Source organism: Macrobrachium nipponense, chromosome 21 (genome assembly GCF_015104395.2).
Source record: "Macrobrachium nipponense isolate FS-2020 chromosome 21, ASM1510439v2, whole genome shotgun sequence".
Classification (NCBI taxonomy): Eukaryota; Metazoa; Arthropoda; class Malacostraca; order Decapoda; family Palaemonidae; genus Macrobrachium; species Macrobrachium nipponense.
The window spans coordinates 57,561,842-57,578,532 of NC_087212.1; the positions used below are offsets into that span (position 1 = coordinate 57,561,842).

A 16,691-nucleotide genomic window follows, 5' to 3' on the forward strand; every position below is an offset into this window, starting at 1 on the left:
AAATCATTAGAATCTTATGTTTTTTATTGTAGTGACATTATTGAAAATTATAGTTGTAATCCTGCTATATTTTTATATAATATTTTATGGCGGTGCTTGTAAATTTCTGCTTTTAGTAGATATAAATAAGTATATTATTTAAGTATTTGGAATGTGGACATGAGACTGTAGGAGTAATAGTTTAGTTATAAATAGTATTAGTTCGAAAATGTAGGGTTTGAGATGTTATTGTTAGAGTTGGACAATATGAGCAGATAAACTAATGTATGATAATAGGTTTTGTTTGTCGTCCCATGGGTGACAGTAAGGTAGTCATGATACAGCCACCCTCCCCCAGCAAACCAGTTTGTCGCCCCCGGGTGGGGATTGGGTGCGTAGGGCATCGGGAGAATAGATGAGACATCCACCCCCTGCAATCCTGTTTGTCCTCCCCGGCTGGAGTAGGGTGGTAAGGAAGAGAGAGCATGCGTTACACGCGCCAACAAGCTTATAAATGAATAAATAAAATAAAAGGTGTATGGAGCACTTTTCTGCAATACAAAGTTGGTTGTTTTCGAGGTCGGTCTTCTTATGAGGAGCAGATGTCGTTAATTACCCCTGGTAATGTATTAACAAGAAAGTCTAAGGACGCGAACAGTAATTACCTGAATTCTCCGAAGGTCTTGCACAGAATGTGATCAAGGGACGTTACGTCTGGACCTAGATTGATATTTTCACTTTTTCATCTGAACTGCTGTAGATTTCAAAAGGGAGTTCTAGAACCAATATCACTTCATCTTTTTATACTTATATATATTTGTTTGTATGGTGTTTTTACGTTGCATGGAACCAGTGGTTATTCAGCAACGGGACCAACGGCTTTACGTGACTTCCGAACCACGTCGAGAGTGAACTTCTGTCACCAGAAATACACATCTATGACCCCTCAATGGAATGCCTGCGAATCGAACTCGCGGCCACCGAGGTGGCAGGCAAAGACCATACCAACCACACCACTGAGGCGCTATAGATACTTACATATTTATATATAAGGCTAGTCAATGCTCTCTTTGGGAATTTTTCACTCAGATGTTCAGAAAGAGCATCATCCTCATGGGCAGTTTTAACTGCCATCTAATTTTCAGTTTATATTACTATCACGTTTTTCTTTCCATGCTAAAAGTTATAGTCACATATATACACACACACACACACAACAAAAGCATCCGAAGAAAAGCTTTGTGCCTCCAAGGAAAGAACATCACAGTTAAAGTTAGGTATATCTTAGTCTAACCCGACCACTGAGCTGTTTAACAGATCTCCTATAAGGGTTGGCCCGAAGGATTAGATTTATTTTACGTGGCTAGGAACCTACTGGTTGCTCAGCAACGGGACCCACAGCTTATTGTGGGATCCGAACCACATTACATCGAGAAAATAATTTCTAATCATCTGAAATACGCAACCCACTTGTCTAATGAGGAACTAGAACATCACAATAAAGAAGTGGCGATGTAAAAGAAATTTTGTGCCCAAAAATGCTAGGACCGTCACCGAAGTATTTGGAAATGAACTTCCAAGATAATGCCAATGCATCTGTTTGTATATGTTCGTAATTTTGTTTGTAAACCGATGAGAGAGAGAGAGAGATTAATGTTGTTTTCTCTTTCTGACATTCCTATCAGTTTGGCGACGAACCTTTCCGAGCCTGGAAATTCTTATTTCTAATATATGTAACAACAAGTAATTACATTACTTACAGTTTCACTCGCAAGCAATGTAATTACTTAGTTAGTATATATAACACTTAATTTTATCATGAAAATTTCATTTGTTTTTGCTTTGGAGCTGTTGTTTTATATTGTTTTATGTCTTCTACGAACTTCCGTTCATGACAAGAAAGCCGTCGACTCTTCCGTATTAGTGGTGGGAAATCTGAAAGAGTTTTTGCTTTCTAATATCACTACGTTCCAGCCAAATACTGCTTGAATTATACGAGAAAACCATGTTCAAGTCCAATTCATTTCTCTTGGATAATGATATTTAACGATAATATATAATATATATATATATATATATATATATATATATATATATATATACAATATGTCAACTTGATATCATCCAGTTTCAATGAGGACCTGTTACTTTATATATATATATATATATATATATATATATATATATATATATATATATACATTATATATATATATATATATAATATATATATATACATTATATATATATATATATATATATATATATATATATATATATATATATTACATTTAATTGTTTGGTCTGGTAAAGATTAGCTAGTAAAAAAGTTATACTTACAAAAGTCGAGTATAGAACTGGACTTGGTCCATATAGAGCAGGAGACCTCTTGAAGACTGGGAGTGGCCCCATCCTTCCAGGTTCTTAAAAAGGAACCTCAGTCCCTGATCAGGCGCATCCGGGTAAGGAACCAGGTCCTAGAGATATGGCGGTGACTTTAACGGACAGTTGTTTGTATTGACGCTAACCCTTACCACGCATTAATAGTATATTCACTTAGTAATTCGACGTGGTGGATCATAAAGAGAGAAATCACCGCAAATTGCATGTAAGGTATAAGGTTAGTTTTGTACTAAAAAGTAATATGTAAACATAATATTGATCTCGATAGAGTTAGCCGAGGACACTTTATTGTTTTTTTTAATTAGTCTTGTGAATGTTTTTATGCCGAAATCATCTACGAAACCTATGACGATCGAAATAAGTCTCTCTCTCTGGCCAAGGTTTTCGTTTTCTCTAGTACGTTCTCGGAGTTGAGGACTACCATTCAAATATTAATCAAGATCTGGCTGCTCGGCCTCCTTGCTGGAAGGTTGATACACTGCTCCGCTTTTCATGGAACCTCAAAAGGAAGTCAGCTACGTGTCAAGGACCTTCAGAGGTGCGAACAGATTTCCCAGAATTCCTTGGGAAGTTTTTGATTGCTCATTAGATCTTGTTTTGCTATGTGAGAATGATCCGGAGGCTTTGTCTGCATTTGTTGTTATAGTTTAGTTTTCTGGAAAAGGAAACTGTTGTGACGGCTTTGTCCGTCCGTCCGCACTTTTTCTGTCCGCCCTCAGATCTTCAAAACTACAGAGGCTAGAGCGCTGCAAATTGCTATGTTGATCATCCACCCTCCAATCATCAAACATACCAAATTACAGTCTCCTAGCCTCGACTGTTTTCATTTTACTTGTTTGTTTTCATTCCTAACACTTCGTTGAACACTTCGTTGAACATCTTAGGAGTTCTAAGTTTCAAGTCACAGTGGAATAAATCAGTATAATGCCGTTTGAGAATAGGTGTGACATCGAGACCATCACAGTGCGGAAATGTGTTGGGTTTTCAGCATAAGTCACGATCAGGAGGTCATGCCTGTGACCTGACCTCCTCCGTTATTGTGTTTGTATTTCGCTTACGCTGGGTCATGGAAGAGAGGTCATGGTTGTTTGCTCTTGGAGCACGATTTTAATCGGCCTTTTTTGGATGGGCGGGCCAGATCAATGAGTTGGAGAATGAAGATTTCGTATACTGGTCGATCTTCGAATAAGGAAGGTAAATGCAATAAGCATTGCTTTGGCTTTGTATGATCAAATCTGTTCGTGGTTTTCATCATCCATAACACATTTTCCTTAGTTGGAGCCTTTGTCCATTGGTCTTCAGACTTTTTGAGGTCATGGCCTACTTTAGATTCTCCAAACACCATGGCCCACTACTTTAGATTTAGAATAGGAATTGATAAATTCAAAATACACAACATATAGTTCCTGGAACTTAAATTTTATTACATGTTATTGCCATAAATTCAAAACATAGATTTTCACAAATTCAATATACAAATATGTTCAGAATCGTTTCATGGCCATTTTTATTATCTAAAAATGAACTAGTGAACAATTACTTGGATAGAATAAGAAAAAGAAAATATATTTACGTATTTCCATATTTTTACATATACTATTTATTTATAATTATAGGTCCCGGATGAAAGAAAATATACTTTTATTTTTATATAATTTAAATTCAAATTGTCCGTGGCCCACCTGATAATCAGCCCATGGCCCACAGTTTGAAGACCACTGCCTTAGTCATCAGCACATTCATCCAACATCGCTTCAGTCCTGATAACTTCATAGTCGAACCATTACTAACCTTCCCTGAAGCCTTTTCACCTCATTCAAAGACTGTTTAACATTTTCACCATTAAGAAGAAAGCGAGCAGAGATTGAACGTTGCTGCTATGAATGTTTGTGGTATAAATACGTCATTTAGTTGGCGTACATGGGGGCGTTATCCAAAATATTTTCAGGTAAATATGTAATATTTTTCTTTGACTCACAGCATGCGAGAGATTATAATAGGTTTTGATTCGCTTTTAGGAATTAATCGAAACCACTCTTGAAGCCGTGGTTCCTCCGTTGGATCTTACGCAATTTTGATTGAAGTGGCTCTTTTATTCTTGAGTGTTTATTGTATTCGCTTAACCCTTTCGCACTTAATACGTGATTGTTATAGCATGTTCATGCGAGATCAACTCATTTCGTAAGACTTTTTGATTTACCTTCAAAACACTCCCAGTATCAACGTGAGTTCCCCTCTCGGTCTTATGTTAGAATTTCGTCATTGCTCGCAGGAAAGTCGCATAAAAAGTCCTTTCATGTTGGAAGCCTCTGTTTCATGTTAGCATATTTGCAAGAGAAAATTATTTGTCCTATTTCCATGGCCCCCATTTGTCTTGTGATTTTGAGGGCTCACAAAACGCATTTAAGTCAATTTAATGCTTTATTGTAGAAGACATAAACAAAGAAAATTTAAAATACATTAAAGACAAGAAGTGAAAAACGACATCACTTTCGACAGCAGTATATTCAGAGACATCTGGTATCGTTGGAGAGGAAAGTCTACTTTTCTCCATTCACGTTTATCATGTTTCCTGCCGCTATTGTTCGTTCGCTTCATATCGGTCGATGAGATTCCTTTTGATCGTCGATAGAAGAAGAAGAAAAGCCGATGGGAAAAGACGCAGAGAGAGATAGAGAGAGGGAGGGAGGATTGTGGGCGTGTCCGTAGTCTGGAACAATAAAGAGCTTGAAGACGGCCATTGAAGAGATCTCCCCAATAGGAGTGTATGGGGGTGTGGGAATTGAAACCATTCTAAACACGAACTCATATACGTTTTAACGCGAGTCTTCAAACACCCTGATGTGTGTATATATATACATACATATATGTATAAAGTATATGTATGTATATATATAATATTTGTATGTATGTATAACTGAATCACGAAAATTTGGAACGGGATGAATATATATATTAATAAAAGCAAAAGCCACGAAGGAAAGTGAAACAATGAAGTACCGCTGCAAGACCTTTCGACTCTCGTCCTTTACTCTGCTTAGTAAAGGACGTGAATCGAAAGGCCTTACATCGGTGCTCCATTTTCACTTTAATTCGTGGCTTTTGCCTTATATATCTTGCAGCTACCCCAGTGTTTCACTTTTCTTCGTGGCATATACCTTTATATAGGCATTTATCACGTTCCAAACTTTCATGATTCAGTTACACACACACACACACACACATATATATATATATATATATATATATATATAAGTAAAACACTGTAGTTACTGCAAGATCTTTCAACTCAACGTCCTTTACTTAGCAGACAAACTGACATACATGAGAAAGTGAGAGGACAAAGAAGGGTTGTATAAGTGCATGAGGGCTCTAGTTCAAATTTATATTCATATGAAAATTCTAACCGTTATTAAACCATGAGATACAGTAGCATTCACGCTGTTTTCTTGGAAGGCTTACGTTCAACACATCAGCATCCCAGGCTATCTACACATGTTATTATTTATCACTATTCACAGCCTCCATATATATATATATATGTGTGTGTGTGTGTGTGTGTATGACTGGTAAAATTCTGTTACAACAGAATTCCATCTAAGAAAAGGAGTCCATAAAAACGCCAAACTATAGAGAAAATACTATATTTCAGAGACTGCTGTCTACCTGAAGAGAAAGAGACAGCAGTCTCTGAAATATAGTATTTTCTCTATATTTTGGCGGTTTTATGGGCTCCTTATATATATATATATATATATATATATATATATATATATATATATATATATATATATATATATATATATATGTTGTCAGTGGATTATGGCCTAATTATTTGAAAGACCGTCTCTGGCCAGATTCTTGTAAATTATAGAGAACTGGAGACGACGTAACGAATTGTTTATTGTCGCTCGGTATCTCCTCCTTGAGAGAAGATGACATTGAAATACATTTCATCACGGGTTCAATTCCCGGCACGACTGTGAAAAAATTTTCGATGTCATTTTTTATTTCAATGTCCTGGAATTTTTTAGTTTGCCGCTTTTTTTTATTTATAGATTATTGTTTGGGAGGCAGCTGATGGTAATGAGCATCTATTGCAGGAAGAGTTTTAATAATACAGTTTTAGACTGAAGGATATTTTGCAACTCAGTTGAAATCCATACTTCAAGTTGCAAGTCCCGATAGATGTCCGGTTTCAGCACAGTTTAAGGACAAGAAGAAGAGCCCACAGAATCCGGTATAGTTTACAGTTTGTAGTCTGATATAATTAATTCATCCTCTAATGACAAGGCCTCTTCACTTGCTTGATTAAGTTTTGACGAGGCAAAGCTTTGGTCTGTTAGAATAAGTTCCTGCTTCTCTGAATTTCACCATTTTGTTTATTTATTCGCGGGAATTCATACTTTTCACGCGCGAAGCGCAGTCGAGTGTCCCACTTGAGAGATTACGCAACTGGACAATAGTTCTTTGTGTTTGTCCTTGAGTAGAGCTGCGTCTTCCTCTCTTCCACCGAATCTCATAATGAATTCTGCTCTTCAGCTCTGAGACACACACACGAGACACACACACACACACACACACAAAGCCTAACAAAATGCATTTGAATGTGTTTAAAAACGAATAACCGCCACTTACCATCTCGACCTACATTACAACAAGCTCGTCAGAAGATGACTTGTAGGTTCGCTCCTCCGAAGTAAATTTCCTGTGGACTCGAGAGTATTGCTCATTGAAGTTACTGTTAGAATTGACCATGCAAGTCACTGACACAGTTTGATCTGACAATATTAGCAGGCAAAAAACAAACTTAATTGCAGATATTATTATTTTAATATCTTGCGAAAGCGTGATTGTATTTCCAAGTCTTTATTAACAAAGTGTTTGAAGTCATGCTTTACTGAATTTAAAAACTCGTTGTGTGTGTGTGTGTGTGAGAGAGGAGAGAGAGAGAGAGAGAGAGAGAGAGAGAGAGAGAGAGACCACCACCTCAATACTTGACAGACCTTCGACCCTTTCATCTTAGTAGGCACTATACTCCGTAAATGAAGTTATGCTCTTATATTTACTTAAGCGGTTTCTTATTGATTCAATCGAATATTCTTTGAACTAAGTGTGCATAGCGCGAGTTCATTTCCTGCGCTTGTAAATGAGAAGAATGCTAAGAACATTTCAAACAATGGTGTTAGGATCCCATCGAGGCCACCGGGAATATACCCCTTCCCTTCCCTTCCCTCCTCTTCAGTCAGCAATTATACGATGGCGTCTTTTGTCGTGTCCTCTTCCCTCATTGTTTGAGGAACCCTTCCCACCTCCCGCCGAAGCCTCAGTAGCTGGAAGCTTCCTTCTGGAAAATGCGTTTACAGTCAATCGACTGAGTATTCGATGTGGATCCTAACCCTTCCTTTTCTCGCACCAGGTGGGATTTTTAAGGTTAATTGGGTTAACGTTGGCGGATATCCGGGAGTCCAGGTGTTTCTGTATATACCCTGGTGGTCGGGTTACTTTTGGGTGGGGGAGGGGGGCTTGGATTCAGGGGTGAGGAGAGCCTTAGATGAGCGTTGCAATGGAAGCGAGTCGTTAATGCACTTTTGCATATCCTTGGACGGTGGAGAGGAGGAATTTGTTGTTGGGGTGAGGGAGAAGAGGGAGAGGTCTGTTCTTGGAAGGGAATGGAACGACGTGAGGGGGCTGGCTGGAACCCCTCGGTAGGAAGTGGAAGCCCATGAGTCTAGCGCATCCCTCCTTTGCGACGCTGGGGGTAGGTTGGAAAGAGAAGCTGAAAGGATAGCACGAGATTTTCTGTTCAGGCAGAGATCATGAAAGAAAATGTCAACAGCATCACGTCAGTATGAAGTCCAAGTCCGAGTCAGTTTGATCAGTTACCGTCACTTACTTTCTTGATGAGCTGGGCGCTTTGAACCTAATGTCATTGAACCGCCTAATATGGGCATGGAGGCAGCGATCATGATCCTATACGTCTTCCCCGAGAAAAGTGGATTCGCCTTGGGCATCCTGTCCTGTGTGGTATTCACGAGATGTGCAGCCAGATTCTGGCCCGACAGGACCATTTGCTAAAATCTTATCTGGTGTCTCGGTTTATCCAACTAGGCATGACGGATGGACGGACCGCTACTACAGCGCTGGAATGAAGGGAATGGCGGGAGGAAGAACAGTAGGCTACGTTTTTGGTAAAGTTTAAGCTCAAAGTCAAGGTTCCATTTAGTGAGATTAGATTGACCAAGCTTCAGTATTGTAAGGTTGTCTGTTTTAGACACGACTGTATACCCTTTGGGAATTATATATTTTTATGTTTTACTCTACATATTTTCCATCCTTTCATTAAAAAAAATGGGGGTTCAGATGAGTAAAGTGTTTTATTTGTTTACATTCTATGGCCTGCAGAAGGGTTAACACGAGAAAGAAACTTATGATATGTGTATTATTCTGATTTTATGACGAAAACGAAAACCCACATGTCGAGGAAGATGGGTAACGGCTATTATGTCCATATCCTCCAGTGGGTTGTCTGAGCAGGGTCTCTCTCTCTCTCTCTCTCTCTCTCTCTCTCTCTCTCTCTCTCTCTCTCTCTCTCTCTCTCATTATTTTGGCTTAGACCATGTTATGTTGTTTATGTGCCTAGAACATGTTATTTTATTTACTAGAGTATTAATAATTGTAACATCGATCATTTAAAATGATCTCTCTGCGTAATATTCAAAAGAACCGAAGACGTCATCAGTTTTCTCGAATGTAATTCGAAATATCCACTTCAGTGGCAAAAGTATCGAGACAGGCAATAGAACCATCTGAATTTTGGCCTAAATCCTTTACCAGTTGATTTAATTCATGATACTGACGAGAGCGTAGGTGTTCCTGGTGAAATCGGAATCAGTCTTTTTATCTTTATCTGTCGTCTCGGATTTCCAATTAATCGGAGCACGCTTCTTCATCTAGCACAACGGAAAATCGCTGATTGCAATCACCATTATCTGCTGAACAATGCAGCCGTCGCGTCGTGGCGAATGCAATATAGCTCGGAATCCTCCGACGCCTTTTTTTCTTGATTCACCTGCGACCGTTAACTCGAGAGGTCGAAGGAGGGTGGAGTTAACTGCCTTCGGATTTGGTCGCTTGGGGTTGGAGGGAAGATGAGGCCAGGCAGGGTGTGAGAGGGGCAGAGGGCACAAAGCGCGATGAAAGGGCGAGGAAAGGTGAGCCAGTGGGCACGGCCGAGGAAACTGATGAAAGGTAGAAGACCTTTGGATGAGGAAGGAAATTCGGGAAAGTTGTCTGATCTGCATAAAAAAACGAAATAGGATATATAGGATCTAGTGAGTAACGAAGCCACACTTTGCGTAGGTCAGTCAAATTTCTTTGAACTTGGATCTTCAGGCGTATCCAAAAAAGAGCAAAGAATTCAAGAAGTTAAGAGGGCATGTGACTATTACAATTGCATATGTATCTGGTAAAAAAAAAAGTGACGCAGTAGATTCTACATGTTCTAGTAAATTCTAACATTCGTTTGGACACGTTTTAATTGGAAAAAAGGATGAAGCACGCGATCAGTGAATCTGCCTCTCTAGGAATATCTAGCCATTATAACGAAGATCTGAATTGGGGAAAGAATATGAGAGAGCACGAAGGCGTGGGAGGGGGAGGCTGCAGGAGAGGTGTTGGTGACTGACTTGGGGGAATAAGGTGCGAGGAGTTCATTGGGAAGTAGGAAACATAAAGAGCCTTCCAAAGGAGGAGTTGGAAGATGGGACTTGGAGATAAGGTAGAAGAGTCAGCGAGGGCCGAAGAAGAGACACAAAGGCTGCCCTCAGCTGAGGTCAATAAACTGACTTGGATTGTTGATGTAAATCTTGCTTTGGACTTATCACTACAGATCATTTCGCCCTGAGATATCTATGTTCCCTGTCTTTACAAGTCGGTAATGAAGAAATGACTTCAGAAATGAGGGATTTTGAGGAGTCGCAGCAAGGTGTGAAGCTGCTCTTTCAGTATTGAATGTATAATATATATATATATATATATATATATATATATATATATATATATATATATATATATATATATATAACCCAAGTGCTCTCTGCCTATCGTTTTCCTGTGGTATTCGCTTATTTAATGAAGTCACGTGCATCTACTGTGAATTTTTAAGTATTTATATATATAATCTGAAAGGTTGCCGAATTTAACCCAATATTTTTAGTATGAGATGTAGGAAGGGCCGTATAAATTTAAAGAAGGGTTTTTAACTTTTTTACCTCTCATTTTTTGTGAAGTAAATAGAAATGGTTAATTCTTCCTCTCATATCTCTTCATTAATCTGTGGTGTGGCATTATTGGGGATTTTAGAAGAGTTTTATGTCAGCGAAATACTGAAATTTGCACTTTCTGCTTTTCTGCGTTGCTCAAAAGCATATGACCCATGAAAATGGGAAGTGGATGGAAGGATGTGGATAGGATAACATCCGAAGGCAGAGGAGGGGGTTGGTGGTAGGGGTCGTTTGGGGTTGCAGGTAGGGGTCGCCAGAAGTTGCAAGTCCAAGGTCAAGGGGGGTGGTGGTGGGGCATGCAAGAGACGGGGAGCGGCCGCTCTCCTATCTCGTCTCCTCTTGTTTGTTGCCCAACCCCCTCCCCCTCCGCCTCCCCCACTCTTATGCACTTGCGTTTTCTACCTGCCAGTTCCTCACTGTTCTAACTTCTGCTGCATCCTCCATGCCCTCTCTCCCTCATCTTAGGGAAGGGGTTTCCTATGGGCGTGTAGTATCCTCACTGGGACAATAGACAAAGATACCTGCTCTCTCTCTCTCTCTCTCTACTTCAAAAGCCTATGCGAAATTAAAGTAAATACTGATTCCTTGTGAAACTAACTTTGGAGTGAGTTTCAAAAGAAACCATAGGTTTTCTTTTTATGGTTAGTTTTCTTCTCATATTAGTTCTCTTTTCATAATTAGTTTTCTTTTTATAGTTAGTTTTCTTTTTATATTTACTTTTCTTTTTATAGTTAATTTTCTTTGCCGTAAGTCCGAGAAAGATTGAGGTCTGGTGGGTACTTCTTTGCCTCTCGAAAAACTCAAGCCCTCTCGGTATTCTGCATCATGAACTGAAGTCTGTTTTCCCTGTGTGATTCCCTGTGTGACCATAAAATCATGATGATATTTTATTTAGATGCAGGGTTTCATAGACCTAACGGATACATGGGCAAGTATCGGCCTCAATCTTGTGTCAGATCGGTTCTTGCTCTTGATGAAATCTCTCTCTCTCTCTCTCTCTTTTAACCTCGCTTAATTTTCCTGTAAGTTCTTTTATAACCATTCTTCCCTTCCCAATCGGTATCAAGTTTCCTGGTTTTAGCACTAACAATGGAGCTGTTCCTCTTTCAAAGGCGGTTTAGCTGTGATAAGATTTTCCCCCACAATTTGCTGTTTTTGTGCGGTGTATGATTGCGCTTTGTTTTCTGTGATTGCTTTGTAATAAGAGCCTTATTTATAATATTGAGTATATCCGCTGTATCATTATTATTATTATTATTCGGTTGAGTCATTTGGTTTATTATTGCTTATACAATTCTCTCTCTCTCTCTCCTCTCTCTCTCTCTCTCTCCAACGCGACGTTTCTTCCTGATCCGCAGGACATTATCAAGCGATGACTGCTGAAGGACTGAATTATTATTATTATTATTATTATTATTATTATTGATGGCGTTTTATCAAGTATCTATAAAGTATTGTCAACTAATATCAGAATATTTTTTAGGTATATATAAATCCAACTCAGGGCTTTAAACATGGACTGCGCGCTTCAATGATATATTATTTCCCATTCAAGGTAGAAATTTTGATAGTACGTGAATGTGATTGAAGGACGCCTTTCGGAGGGTTTACAGCTATACGTTACATTTCTTTCAATGACGCTGCTCTCCCAAAACTTTGTTTCTCGATAGTGCAATCACAAGTCGAAATAATCTGTCTTGTGACTTTATTATTTATCTCCATTCATTTTTAAAAGCTCCTGACAAGACTTTTTGCCAGCAGAACGTGAATGATAGTGCTGTGAAGAATTGTAGAAAAGTAAAAGTGGAAAAAAAAATATTGAGAGTATTTCCTAAGTGCAAGTAAGCAGCTTTTTGCCTGCGTCTATCGTGTGATAGCTGTACTATACCATAGGCATCAGCGTGAACCATGTCTTCCAAGCAGGAACTCAAGATGTTTGCGTTGTATTTAACTTTCGGTTTGTATGACTAGTTGTAATAGGCTTCCAAGCAAAGGAATGATATATATTTTCTTGTTCATCAGAGTAATTGAAGTCAAATATTGTGCGTAGTAATAATACTATAGGACTTGAAATGACAAATCTCATTATTTTAACCATATAATCCAGTTTTTGGCGTCTGTGTCAAATGTGAATGAAAAAGATATCGTCGATATTCACCTTTCTAATGCATTTCCATTTCCTCTCCCTTTGCAGGTGTTTGTTTATTACTGATCGTGGTCCAGCTGAACCCGGCAGCGTCACAAATCAGCCAGCCAGAATCGACATTTACTCAACCTCCGTCCGTTGCCGACAGTGGCGACAACTTCGTCCAAACAGATGACTTCGGCCAAGACTCGGAGCCACCGGACACCTCGCCAGCTCCACCACCACCGAATGACGAAACATCGCCTGTGGATGTATATACACCTGTAAGTGCAGATCTGTGAGTTTTTCACCCCTGTGCAGCTGCCTACCTACGTTATCGTTGCAGGTTGGATGGCTGGCAATTGATTTTTGAATAACATTTTAGACATTTAGTCATTCTGTGAACATTATGCAATGCGAGCAGCAACCACGCCCCCCATCCTCTCTCTCTCTCTCTCTTTATATACATCCATATACACCACACTACACACAACACACACACACCCCCACACATATTATATCTGTTATATTATATATGTATATATATAGATATATATATTATATATATATATAGATATATATATATATTATATATATTTGTGTATGTGTAAATTTCCGACTCACAGCGGAACCGAACCCTGGTCTTTCGAGTGAGAATCCAGGGCATTATATAGCAGTTCGAATTGCTAATGCCCTGGACTCTTTCTCGAAAGACCGGGATTCGATACCGTGGTGAGTTGGAAGTCTATTTCTGTGAAATACGTTCCTAAGTGTTTATTTCCATCACACACACACATATATATAAATTATATATATATATGATATAATATATATATCTATATATATATATATATATAATATATATTAATATAATATATATATAGAGAGAAGGCGAAGAGCAGAGAGATAGAGAGAGAGAGATTGAGAGAGAGAGAGAGAGAGAGAGAGAGAGAGAGATTGCTGTTGCTTGCAATGATACAATATTTATGCATGTATGTTTGTTGTTAGTTATATATCTATATATATATATATATATATATATATATGAATGTCGGTCTGTTTACTGTTAATACAACCAGATAAATGATGAAGATAAAAGGCCCATAAAACACTATTTTAACGTTGCAACCATAAATTTTACCAGTGATCAAGAGCACAGAAGGAAGTGCTCGAAATATATGGTTGCAATGTTAAAATAGTGTTTTATGGGCCTTTTATCTTCATACACACACAACATATTTACATATATATATATATATATATTATATATAATATTATATATAATATACATATAAATATATAATATAGATATAATATATATGTGTGTGTGTGTGTGTGTGTGTGTTTTAGCTAATGACTCATCCATTTCTATGCTGCAAAAAAATAAATGAATGCAAAATGTGTTGCAGGAGTGGGATGGGTCCTCGATTAGTGAGACGGACGACTCCTACTTGGCAAATCTGCAAACGGAAGATGCCACGACGTTAACATTAGGAGGCGGTGCCAGAGAAGGCTATTTTACCACAAACTCCGTCGTTTTATTACCTCTTCCGATCAATCTCCGTGGGTACACTTCCATCAGCTTTCGTACCTGTTTGTTTGGTACTCTGCTGTCGCAGGTGAGATAGTTTTTTTTGTGGTTTTTCTTTTGTGGAGAGTTGAAATGAGGGTGTTAGTCTCTCTTCAGTTTTTGTCAAAAGGATTTTTACTTTTGCTGATGGCGTTCCTGATTTGTCTTTGCGTTCTCCGAGTTATGATCACAATCAATATGATATCAGCACATTTATCATTGATTTATTATAATTCTGTATTTTTTTGTGCGTATTTATCTATTTCAATCATTTCCTCCAGTTAGACTCTTTGGGCTGGTAAATGCTAATTTTATATTAGTAATAATAATAATCTGTCATCCTTTCATAGTAAATCGGGATCATGGATTTTTTTTTTTTTTTTTTTTTTTGTAGCAATTTTTTTTTGGAACTCTCTTATTAATTTGTAAGTCGATATTTCAGCCAATTAATATGTGATCTGCCTTTCAAGGTTTAGAAATGTGCTCTCCTTTTGTCAAATTTTGTGTAACTAGGTACTGAGCTGTACATCTCATATGATCGTTCTTTTTAAGTCTAGAATACTCGGTTGAAAATGATATGAAGCTGGTGCACGCTCACTTCTCACTTCGTACTTACAGAGTGGGTCTGGGGGCGACGCTTTGTCTTTAGCTGTTAATGAGGAAGGCAGTTTGGTGCTGAAGCTCAACCATCGCGACCAAGAAACCATCACTACTCTCGGAAAGGGACTGAATGACAACGCTTGGCACAGAGCATATCTCAGGTATTATCCGTTGACTGCATAATTTACTGTCCTGCATAATTTACATCCTTTAGAAAGCTGCTGAGAAACGGCATTTATTTTGTTTCACCTACCTAGAAGCTTTTTTTTTTTTCTTTTTTTCAAATTTTGCAGGTTTGAGCTTGGAATTCTAACACTAGGTGTGGACCAGGACAATGTAGTTATTGCAAACACGACGAGTAATAGTTCGTCTTTGATCGACCTCGGGCTCTTGTCTCCCGAGCCACGCTTAAGGATCGGTGCCAATTTCACCGGTTGCATCCTGCAGGGAGCTGGAACCGAACTCACCACCTCCCTCATTAAACATTCTGGCGTCGACTGGAATAACTGTCCGTTACCTGATGGCACAGACTGCAGTGAGTGACTGTTTTGAGTTCTGTATGATTAGCCTCAATTTTTCTAAATATATAGCTGCATGCTGATAAGTTGACTTGATATGTCATAGTTTTGTGATGTGATTATTTGTTGAAAAGATACTGAAATGTCCAAGGTTAGATGTCATTTGAAACCCCTGTGGTTCAGCACAGCAGGAGATCAGTAAGAAAAACATAATACACGTTTCCTCTCATTGTTGATGACTGTAATTAATCTTGGTCAGTTCCAGTAAAGAATACGATTAGATTTCCATTTCTCTGCCTTTTGACACAAATGTTTTGATGGTGGTGTGGCTTTTTGCTCGGCTTATTTTCACTTGCTTGGTGGTCGGATGTTGCGATGACTACTTTGTGTGCCTTTCGGTGGCGCTGTCCGCACGTCGCTGCTCTGATTGGCTCTTCCACATTTTTCTCAGGTGGAGGTAAGCATGCTCTCTCTCTCTCCCTCTCTCTCTAAAAGTGGCGTTGGGTTCTGTGAACTTGCTAGTTTCTAGGTTCTGAGCAAATGCTCTGCAGTACTGTATGTAAGAATCTTAGTATTTCTGGTATTGTGATTGCTCCCTCTGTAATTCATTTCTTTGGATATGATGCCTGTAGAGACCTAAGTAATATTTTTGTATTGTAGCTCTTTACCAGTGTGCCAGGTTCCAAATTGAGTAAGGATCCTGTGAAAACTTCAGGGGTTAATAACTTTTGTTCAAGTGAAAACAAGATTTTGAGGGTGCCATGCAGACCCATTTTTTTTTCTAAACCCCCTTAACGTTCCCAGTGCCAAGGCTGAAATTTGTGAAAAGTACTTGTAGTTTGTGCTTCAACTGTGAATAAAATTAATTTGAAATATAAAAGTGAGGCTTACACATACACACACACACACACACACCACACACACACACACACACACATATATATATATATATATATATATATATATATATATATATATATATATATATATAGATACATATATAATAGCGATTATTATATATATAGATATATATATAGGATATTATATAGTTATATCTATAGGATATATATATATATATATATATATTATATTATATATATCTATATAGGAAAGCCTCACTTTTATGTCTCAAATGGTTTTTTCAAAGTTTGAGGGTGATAAAAACAACAATCAAACCTATATCGGTGCAAGTACTGTATTACTGAGTCAAG

The 16,691-nt window shown here is 38.3% G+C and overlaps 1 protein-coding gene across 3 annotated transcripts in view; it reads left to right on the plus strand.

Annotated features, from left to right (window-relative positions):
* LOC135198051 (protein crumbs-like) overlaps positions 1-16,691 on the plus strand; it is a 199,131-nt gene that overhangs the window by 91,778 nt on the left and 90,662 nt on the right. For all 3 annotated transcript variants that reach the window (XM_064225443.1, XM_064225441.1, XM_064225442.1), the window contains exons 2-5: positions 12,862-13,076; positions 14,202-14,411; positions 14,981-15,123; positions 15,256-15,497. In XM_064225443.1, the coding sequence (XP_064081513.1) occupies positions 12,862-13,076; positions 14,202-14,411; positions 14,981-15,123; positions 15,256-15,497 (810 nt within the window). The remainder of the gene's footprint in view (positions 1-12,861; positions 13,077-14,201; positions 14,412-14,980; positions 15,124-15,255; positions 15,498-16,691) is intronic.